The following is a 10640-nucleotide window of genomic DNA, read 5'->3' as shown; positions in this document are numbered from 1 at the left end:
GCACCAGGCATACTATGCACAAAAATTACTGTAGCAGTGTGTATGTATATATGGGGGAGAACACAGGGGAACAGACTGTCATATTGGGGAAACTTTTTCCTGTTTGGTTAGAAGAATGGGCATAGAAATTGAAAAAAAAAAAAACCTTCCAGCTTTCAGCATTCTTAAGTTTTGTTGTGCAACTTGGTGAAACATACTGTAACACTGGCAAACATGTAATAAAACAAGTTTAGAAAAATATTTTTTATTAAAAATTCCTTCATATTGCAAGGCAAGAGACAACATTAAGACACAATTAATTCTCTGCAAATACACCAGCAACTTCTTTAAAAAAAAAAAAAAAAAAAAAAAAAAGCCAGAAAACCCCAATTTTTTGACAAGACGAGAATTCGAAGTTCAAGTTCCATTTTAAAAAAAGGAATCTGATAGGAAGGATAGGAAAGCACAGGTTGGCCCAGGCCATTTTGACTCTTTCCCTCTATGACAGCCATCCTCAATCTTCCCTTAAATTTGAAGACGAGATTCTATGTTTTACATTTTGTGGGTGAAGAATTGAAAATGTGAACCACACAATACTCAGCCCACTTCCTGCTGCTTGCCACATCCCTCTTCTCCACTCCTAGCCAACTTTGGCAGCCCCAGGGACCACAAAAATACCCACAACATATGCAGTGGGCAGCACCCCAACCAAAAGTTGTTGAGCAAAAAAAAAAAAAAAGCAGGGACATTTCCCCCACCCCCACCAGAATGCACAAGCACTGGCACACAAACGCTGGCACGGGCAAAATGGTGGCTACTCCGGCCACCTGACACTTCTTCCCTATGTTGCCAGCTGAAGAGAAAAAAAAGCAGTGAGTTACGAAACACACCGCGGGCCACACGTGGAGGTGCTGAGGACCGTATGCGGCCCACAGGCCACATATTGAGTAGCCCTGGCTTAATGTGTTCATGATGGCAGAGCTACCTTAAAAGAGGCAAGTCCCATCCCATGGTGCTGTCCCAGCTAGCAGGATCACAGGCAGGCCAGAGCAGTGTGGGTACATTGGCCCCTGCTTACCAGTTCTTCCATACATATATGACCATATCAGGTTTTCTCTTTTTCACAGCTTCTAGCTCTCTCTGTGTTTCTTCATTCACATTGACACTGCTCAAGCTGTGGGGGGAAACAAGTCAAGAAAAAATACTAAACCATTCCCAAGAGCACAGACCCTTTGAAGCAGGTAGCCACACACCACTGATTTCAGTGGAATCAGATCCAGAATGCACACGCCAGACTATCGCAATCAATGTTCATACACAACTATCTGGGCTCATCTTCTTTCCCGACTGCACACATTTTTGATCCACCCCAGTAATCACCATCTGCGCTGGATTCCCTTTGGAGTCTAACTAGGTCTGCCTTTGCCTGCTGAAGAGGCTGCTGTTGAGCAAGAAGGGGAATTCTTAGCCACTTAGAGGGAGGGAGATGCCAGCAAAGGAAATTTATATCAAGCAATAAAACAGACTTTGGGGAAATTATTTGTTCCTGAATTGTTATCGCTCTATACAAGTTCTTGTTTTAAATCTAAATAATTTTAAATGCTGTCATTATGGAGTTTGACCACAGGCTGTATACAGGAGATTAGGACTGCAAAAAGACCTGGATATTGTTCAAATGTATTTGCTATCCCAGTGCTCAACATAACTTACTTCCATGTTTTCATTCCATCAGTCTTATCTTCCTTCCTTGATTTCTGGTCCTTTTAGTTCTCTCTCTCTTAATAGATTGGCCTTTCCCCTTCAGGCCAATGGAATAGAAAGTTCAAAACATTCTCTCACATCAGTGGAGTTAAAACCCCAAACTGACTGGCTGGCACGAGATTTAAATGGTGCTTGAGCAAATACCCTGGTAGCTTTTATGAACCAAAAAGGTCATAAACGGCATTTAAAACTGCCTGACATTGTGCTGGAGGAAAAGTTGATTGAGGAGCCAGCTGAACTTTCCAAGCCTACCTACTAATTCCAACCCTGAAAGATAAACCACAGCAGCATCGATCTTCCATGTACTGTAGACGTGCCCTAAGAGCTACTGACTGGACAGCCAGCCAGCAGGCAAAGGAGTGAAGGAACCAGGGTTGCCCATCACAGGCAGAAAAAGAAGTTAAATATGAACAATTAGGTGTTCACTTTGTAACCTTTTCCTTTCTCTCTCTGACTTTGTCCCAACATTATTTGTTGAAATAGTGGTAAATTATAATTTGAGCAGAGAGTTATTCTAACTCAGTTGTGAAAGGGTCCCAGACTTGTATTCTCAATCATGTTTACTGAATAATCAACAAGATTCTAACATAAAACTACGCGGCCATTGGAGTGCTCAAGCAGCCACTTTATTGTCTTACTTTTAAGCTAGCTGAGCTTCATGAAAAATACATTTGTTGGTTTGGTGGCTAAAGCGAAAAAAAAGGTTCATTTTGAACCAAAACTGAACATTTTTAGTTTTTTCTTGATGAAACAAATCAAACAGCGTTTGCTGTGTGTCAAATGAAACAATTTATTTGACTCACAAAAACATGTGGAGGGTTTTTGTGTGGTTTGTTTAGCTTCCTTTCAAGTTATTTTTGTGCATTTATGTTTTACTTTGTTTTTAAGGGTTTTTTTTAACCCTCTTAAGAAAACAATCAAATTTAGCTAAATTTCTAAATAAAATTGTTACAAAATGACAAGTCAAAAGCTTAGTCTCAAAATGATCATCCTTTTATGATACACAACCAGATTCAACCTCAATTTGATCCCAAAACAGCATTCTTCTGTGAATTTACTTTTTGACCAAAAATGTCACCCAGCTCTACTATTAACCCAGCAGTGGCTCTTTCTTCTTCGCTCTGCAGAAGACTACGGCACCAGTTCTTGGGAGCATGCACAATAACGCTGTGACCCCAATGGAAAGAACTAAGAACCATACCACTATGGGCCAGATTTTCCAAAGAGCTCAGCGCCCACACTTGGGGCTGAAAGTTCAAGAGGACTGAAGTCTCATTTGCCCAGTGTGCTGAGCTCTTCTTAAAATCTGACTATAAATGTGGCAGTGGGAGCTACCGTGTGATGAGCACATTAGAAAAAGTGGCCCCACTTGAGAGGAACACCTGCTAAAAGAACACACCTCCAACTTACCCTAGTTTCTGTAGTTTGCAGTTTGGGTGTGTCAGTCCTTCACACACCTGTTTCACTCCTGAATTGTCCATTGTTTTCTCTCCCAGGATCAGCTCCGTCAGCGTCTGGTTGGTGCTTAGCACAGAGGCGAGATTCCCACAACAAGCTGCTGTGAAGCGGCAGCCAATCAGTCTGCAGGAGCCCGAGATATACAGCAATTAGTGACTGCTTATCTTTGCCCCACAGAATGAAGACAGACTAGGGCACTGTGAAGGGGCTTTGGGATTAGTCATAGATGCTCAGGCCACAGAAAGGGCCACTGGGACCTCCAGGATAGACCATCCCCCAAACGAGTCCTGTCTGAACTACAGCAGAGTTTCTAGAAAACACCGTCCACTCTTCATTTTCAAATTGGCAGTGACAGGGAATCCACCTCAACTCTTGGCAAATTGTTGCAGTGCTCAGCTGCTCTCCCTGAGCCCTATTTCCAGTCTGAATTTGTCGAGCTTCCACTTCCGACCAGTCGATCCTCTTACACTTTCCTCTGCTAGACTGAAGAGCCCATGAGCAAATAAATGTTCCCCAGGTAGTAGGGACGTCAAATCCCGTTTCATTGGTTAACAGGTTAAACATGATGGCTAACTGTTTAAAGAGGGGAAGATGAGGGGCCGCTCCAGCCCCACTGGGCTGGAGCAACACCCCTCATGTGGACAAGGACTGCTCCAGCCAGCTGGTCAGCACACCACCCAAGCCAGGCTCACCATGGACAGGCACTGCTCCAGCTGGTCAGAGCAACACTTGCCTGCATCGCACCACCCAGGCTGGGCCCACCATAGTGGGTGGGGAGCTGCTCCAGTTCCTACTGGGTAACTGGAACCAGTAAGTCTCACCCATTAAAACCACGTAGATATTAGTAGAGTGTCAACTCTTATTCTTTTCTGTCCTCAGCTGAAGAGACTGAGCTCTGTCACTAGATGGCAGCATTTTCCAACCCTTGAATTATTCTCATGGCTCTTCTCTGAAGCCTCATCAATTTGGCAACATGTTTCTTGGGCACCAGAACTAGACACAATATGCCAAATATGGAGGTAACATAACCTCTCTGCTATTATGCAGGTGTCTTTGGTTTAAATATCCACAGCTCAGGTTAGCCCTCTTGGCCACAGCTTCACGCTGGGTGCTCATGTTTGCCTGTTTATATATATATATATATATATATATATACACACACACACACACACACACACACACACTTTCAGAGTCACTGCTTCCCAGGACAGGGCCCCCTTCCTGCACCTGTGGCCTCCATGTGTTGCTCCTAGAGAGACACGTTTCTAGTTGTCTGTGCTAAGACGTACACATTGTTCACTTGTGTCCAATTTACCCAGCAATACCGATCACTCTGAAGCAGTGATGTGTGCTCTACCTCTCTACTCTGTTTCCGTTCTTGTAATGTTTGTGTCATCTGTAAACTTAGACCAGTGATACTGTGTTTTCTTCCAGGTCATTGATCAAAATGTTAGAAGACAGGGGGCCAAGCCCCAATCCCGTGGGACTCCCACAGAAACTCACCCTCTCAAATAAAACCTTGCAAGCCCCCGAGGGAATACATTACCATGTGGCTGTGTTGTAGCAGTGGCTGTGTATTCTGTATGTGACTGTTCAGACGAGTTGAAAGGAAAGGTGGATTGAGGAGCTATATCTAGTGGGTGGAATTCTCCTAACAAGATGTAATGACCTGCCTGTTCCCTACTGAGCACACAGCCACCTAGGATGAAGTGAAGGGAGAGAGCAAAGACCTAGATTAGCAACACACCAGTAGGGGGCACTGTGTGACTCAGAATGACAAGGAAAGAGACATGAGAACCCAGGCACAGAGATGCGCAAGCTGGGAAAGAGAGCTGGACAGTGAGCCTGAGGTGAGCAGCACACAGCAATGGGAGAAAACCTGATAGCAGCGTCCTGAGGCTCTGAGCGAGGATGCTGGGGAGAAATGTAGCAACTGATCAGGGAAGCAGGCTGGGCTGGTGACAGGAGGACAATACAGAGGACCCCCGAAGACAGCGGTGATAATAGGGCTGAGCTAGAGCCCATAGGGCCATGAGAAGGATGGGCCAGAACATGCACAGGGTGAGGCTGGCTCCCAGAGACACACTTTCTGGCTGGCCTGTGTTACCCATAGCTGCGAGGGGTTGGGGAGTGCTGCAGCTTTAGCCCAAAATGACTGGGGATGAGCAGGGGGAGTCCTAGCCCTGTTGTGGGGCTGTTAGTTTTTCAGATGCATTGTTTGCAGCCAGTCTGGGAGAAGAGAGCCGTGTTGCATTTTTGTTCTCGGTAAATGGAGTGCAACTCACAACACCTTCCTGTTAACAGGCCCAGACGGAAGGGACCCAACCAGCTGGTACTCACTGCAGTGTCTGTAATCTGCAGGTTGGATATTTTAATCCGTCACACAGCAGCTGCACTCCGGAATCTCCTAGGTTGTTCCATTTGATGACGAGCTCCATCAGGGCCTGGCTGGTGCTGAGGATGGAGGACAGATCCCCACAAGAAGCAGCTGTGAGGTCACAATACCCCAATCTGTAGGATACGAAGCAATATGGAGAGAAAAATGGTGGCCTGCGTATGCCCTGTTCTCTGCATTTCCCCTCCTAGAAGCAACTCCAAAGCAGGAGGGGGGACCTCCGGCCTGCAGGCTGCACATGGTTTGTCAGGCTTAGCTGCTGGTGGGCCATGAGATGGTTTATTTACTTGAGTGTCTGCAGGCACGGAGCCCATTGGCCACAGTTTGCTGTTTCTGGCCATGGGGATGTACCGGATATGGCATGGGCCAGGCCACTGCTTTCCACAGCTAGTAAAGCCAGTAGCTCCATGGCTGGGACATTCACCTGGCCTGTCGGAAGCCCAGCTCCATCTCTTCAAAAAATAGGCAAAACAGTAACTTTAATCTGTGTCTCCCTCATCTAAGGTGAGGGCCCTAACTAGTGGGATATTCTCAGTCTCTCTCGCTCGTGTTATCACAGTGGAAAACGGGGGGTGGAGGGGATGGGATATAGTTCCCTGCATCTGTCAGTAGTACTGATGCCACAGCACACACAGCCCAAGTCACTACCGCACATCGTCAGTACACGCAGACTGAGGGAAAGCAGCTGTTACTCGCCCCAGTTTCTGCAGTTTGCAGTGGGGATGTTTCAGTCCCTCGCACAGCAGCTGCACGCCGGAATCGCCCAGTTTGTTATCGGACAGTTCTAGCTCTGTCAGGAACTGGCTGGTGCGCAGAATACTGGCGAGATCCCCACAGCAAGCAGCTGTGAGCCTGCAACTCCCCAGCCTGCAAGAGACAAACACAGAGAGGAGTGTGATCATTGGTTTCCTCCCTGCTGGCTGGGATTCCCTCACTGCGATGAGCGTCTGCCTGGAATGGGGATCATTTCCATTCTGGAAGGAGGGCTGGCTGGCTCCTGCCATATGTGCTGCAAGTTAAATATTCAGGGGCTAGGGTCATCCCAAGTCTCAGTGAGTAAAGGGGGGATTCTGGCTTCCTTCGCACTCTCCTTGCACAGGTGCTCAGGGCAGGGCTATCAAAATGAGTGTGGGGGAGCCAATGGGAGCAGAACAGCTGTGGGTTGAGGTGGCCGCAAATCCATGCTGAGTGAGTCTCACGCTGGGTGGTTTACGTTTTGCTGTGTTTTGCTTTGCTGGCTGAAATCTGCTTGTGCTGAAGCAGCCTTCCTGATTTCCTGTCTTGCTGCCGTACGGTGCAAGGACCATGGTACCACCCTGCACCCTGGTGGATTATGGAAGGGGGCTGTTTGCCCCTTACTAACACTCAGTGTTGGCTGGCTAACCCCAGTACCAAGAGGAGGAGGAAGAGTCCATGAGAAATCAGATCCCTGAGACGGACAGCCCCCAGGAGAGAGGCCAGCACTCCAAGTCAGTCTGACTGACAGGGTGGGCAGATTAATGAGGGAGTCAGGAGGCTGGAGGAGGGGAAATTATCCTGTTCTCCATGTGAGCTGGATTTGCTTGGGTCAGACAGAGCAGGGACCCACTAAGGAGACAGGAGGGGCCCAAGCTGAGCTGGAGAGCAGGGCTGTGCCAGCAGGCGACACAGAGGCAGATCCTGTGTTGGGAGCAGGGCTGCAGCCACCACAGTGCAGAGAGTTGATTGAGCCTATGCTGACAGTAAGGCTGCCGCCGCAGAGCTAGCGAGGCTAAAGAAGCAGCCTGGGAGCTGGAGGAAGAGTAGCAGTGAGTGGAGTTGGGGTTGGAGCAGCCTGAAGCTGGGTGTGGTGAGCCTCTGGGGAAACTGAGTAGGGCTGTGGGCCCAGTGGTCTAAGTGCCACCACATGGGACAGTGAACCACACCCAGTAGGTGTGTGGGTTACATCCTGTCCCCCCTACTGGCACTGACACTACTTATAGACAGAGCAAGTAATCTGCTCCACAGCCTTAGCTACCAGCCAGCTGCATTTTAGCTCATGCAGTAGCAGCTCATACACTAAGGTCCAGAAGTCCCCGGTTTGGTTCCACCTGTCAGCATTACGCAGCCTACTGCAGTTCGGAAGGAAAAATATCAGATGCACACCAAGAAACGGGATAACTGACTCACTGGCAGTGGTACAAGAAAGGAGCTGCGGGTTGGAGTGGTCACAAACTGAACACAAGTAAACAAACTCTGAGGGCACCCCGTCCGCAGCCAGTACTCCTGCTCTGCTCAGAGGAAGGGAAGCCAACAGGAGTGTTTGCTCCTGTCAGCTTCCCGCTGTGGGTATGACAGGGAAACTCAAGTTAAGGTCTGGCAGCTCCAACTCCATCATTAACTCGCTGGATTTGTGCATCTTAATTTAACTTCCCCTGTAGGGTAGACCTGGCCTTGGGAATCCCCATCCTTGTGAGTTTTTAAGAGTAGGTGAGACAAACACCTGTCTGGACTGGTCTAAATTTACTTAATCCTGCCTCAGCCTAGGGGGATGGATTCAATGACCTTCCAAGGTCCCTTCCAGCCCCACATTTCTCTGGTTGCAAATGACAAGCGTGACTCCAGCTGCAGATCTATGAGTGTCTATTTTTTCCCCAACCCGTGCAAAGCCAGTTCCCAGAATGGCTGGATTCCCCTGAGGGGCAGGTTCTGGGGCTGGTGGGAGCAAGCAGAGTTCTGCAAACCCAGTAGCCAGAGCAGCCGTGCCAGCAGCCACAGACTGGAGGAGACCAGCCAGTACGTACAGTAATTGTTGCACTTTGCAGCTGGGCTGGGCCAGTCCTTCACACAGCAGCTGCATTCCGGCGTCTCTCAGCTTCGTGCCCCACAGGTTCAGCTCTGTCAGGGCCTGGCTGAGGCCAGAGGAGAGGAACCCACATGCAGCAGCTGAGAGGCTGCACCACTCCAACCTGAAGAGAGAAAGGAAAATGACTCACTTCTGACCATGCCCCCTGCTCTCCTCCCCGACGGTGAAGCCTGTCCAGCAGCTCGTGAGGCTTCAAAGCACCACACCCTGCTCACAGGGCAGGAGGAGATGTCACACACTCCCCCGCCTCCAGGCCCTGATTGGCCTGGAGGCGGCGGAGCGCGCAAAGTTTCCTCTGTCCTCCCTCCTCCCCCCAGCCTGCCAGGCGCTCACAGCTCTTCAAAGTGCCCTATGCTCATGCAGGGTGGGGGCAGGGTGAAGGGAGCTTTGCACAGCTCCCTTGCCCCCAGGGCAATCAGGGCTTGGGGGCAGGGGAGCATGTGAAGCCTCTTCCCGCCCTGCCAGGGGCATGAGTGCCTAGTGCGGGGGAGGGCAAAGGGGCTCCCCCACCCCCAAACCAATTATGGTTTGGGGGTGGGGAATCCCAGAAGCAGTCTAGCCCCACCCCTTCTGCTTCAGGCCCCACCCACCAATGACAGGCAGCAGCAGCTGCAGCAAAAGGAGGCTGGTTTTGACATTCACTCTGCGGGTGTTTTAGGGGCAGAGTTTTCAGCAAGTTCGGCATCTAACAGGAAAGTAACTGGGCAAAAACGTGCCATAATGGAGCAGCTGGGGGCTGAGCTCTTTTGAAAATCTGGCCTTAAGTCCCCAGAACCTCACAGGACTTGCGTAGGGTGACTGCCCTGAAAGAATAAGAAACAGGCCCTGACAATCCACAGAGGAGACCAAACGTGACTTACTCCAGTCTCTGTAAGTGGCAGTTCGCATGTTTCAGTCCCTCACACAGCAGCTGAACTCCAACGTCTCCCAGAGAAAAATTATAACTGAGGTCCAGCTCTGTCAGGTGCTGGCTGGTGCTGAGAACAGTGGAGAGATCCCCAAAGCACTCACCCGAGAGGTTGCAAAATCTCAACCTGCAGGAGAGAGAAGAGCCTGGCAGATCCATCACGGGCTCATCACAGCAGTTTGAAGAAGTGGCCCTGTCCACTGGCTCCTTTCCCTGACCTATCAACATCAAGAGTGAGCCAGAAATCTGCCCTAGACTCAGCCGCAAGCCCCATCCAATGAGAAGTAGGTTAGAATGTGACTTCCTGCAGTAGCACTGCTGCTTGCACTATAAAGATGGAGAGAGAAAAAGTGAAGCTTCAAGGAAGGCTCTAGGGAAGGGTTACGAGGAAGATGGAAGGAGAAGATTAGAAGGTGAGAAATGTCAAAAGAGAAGTTAATTGGGGGGTAAAAACAGATACTACCAAACAATGAGGAATAAGACAGAGACAAGGAAAGAAAACATTCAAGCAGAGAGAAACTAAAAGTAGCAAAGCGAAGACCTAGGGAAGGTGAGACCACGATCGGTGCTGAGAGCCTGTGATTGTGCAGAAGCCTGGTGGGGGCAGAGGCTCCCAATGCAGATTGTGGCCCCACCTCCGAGCCTGGGAATCCCAGCTGTGGGAGGCGGGGCCACGATTGCCACTCCGGTCATGTCAGAAGCCTAGAAGCCTAGTGGGGGCGGGGGGAGTGGCTGGGAGGCGGGGCATGATTGGCGCTGGGAGTTCTCTACAATATTTCAGCTGCAGGATAAAAAGGAGTTCTTCTAAATTCTTCTATAGCCTTAGCTTTAGAGGAATAGAAAACAATGAAAATAGCATGCACATTTGCACAATTACTTCTAAGCCTCTTTCCATAGAGATGGTGTAGGATGAAGACTGTTTATAATAAAGTTAAGTATTAAACATAGTATGTGTGTTCGTGGCAATGCGCCTGTGCTCCAGCCCAGCAACCAAGAACAAAAAAAGAACCAGTGAGACACAGTCACTGACTGACCACAGCCACGAGTATTTTGCTTCTCAAGCACTTCCTTCCTGTATGGCCATCACAGATCTTAGTGGTTTCTCCTTCTTGTGACAGATGTTGCAAGGGGGAAAAGGAACCCAAGTGTCCATGCTGAGAACACTTGAGCAGGAACAGAGGTCTTAACAACGAATTCTTTCATGCCTGCTCCTTGGCTATGGATGAGACCAAGAATTCCTCTTTCTCTTCTTTCAGTGCTAAATCTATGTAGTTAGATTCGGCTGCATACAGCCTATAGGTGTGCAGCCACCACCA

The 10640-nt window shown here is 49.0% G+C and overlaps 1 protein-coding gene across 2 annotated transcripts in view; it reads right to left on the bottom strand.

Annotated features, from left to right (window-relative positions):
- Positions 1 to 332: 332 nt before the first annotated feature.
- LOC102453021 (NACHT, LRR and PYD domains-containing protein 3-like) overlaps positions 333 to 10640 on the bottom strand; it is a 32978-nt gene continuing 22670 nt past the window's right edge. For both annotated transcript variants that reach the window (XM_006131660.3, XM_006131661.3), the window contains exons 9-14: positions 9278 to 9451; positions 8356 to 8520; positions 6290 to 6460; positions 5539 to 5709; positions 3151 to 3321; positions 333 to 1153 (exon numbers count right to left, since the gene is read on the bottom strand). In XM_006131660.3, the coding sequence (XP_006131722.2) occupies positions 1054 to 1153; positions 3151 to 3321; positions 5539 to 5709; positions 6290 to 6460; positions 8356 to 8520; positions 9278 to 9451 (952 nt within the window). In that variant the 3' untranslated portion in view covers positions 333 to 1053. The remainder of the gene's footprint in view (positions 1154 to 3150; positions 3322 to 5538; positions 5710 to 6289; positions 6461 to 8355; positions 8521 to 9277; positions 9452 to 10640) is intronic.

Source organism: Pelodiscus sinensis, chromosome 4, assembly GCF_049634645.1.
Source record: "Pelodiscus sinensis isolate JC-2024 chromosome 4, ASM4963464v1, whole genome shotgun sequence".
Lineage (NCBI taxonomy): Eukaryota > Metazoa > Chordata > Testudines > Trionychidae > Pelodiscus > Pelodiscus sinensis.
Note: the sequence above shows the minus strand (reverse complement) of the source record. Positions and strands in the feature narration are given on the sequence as shown.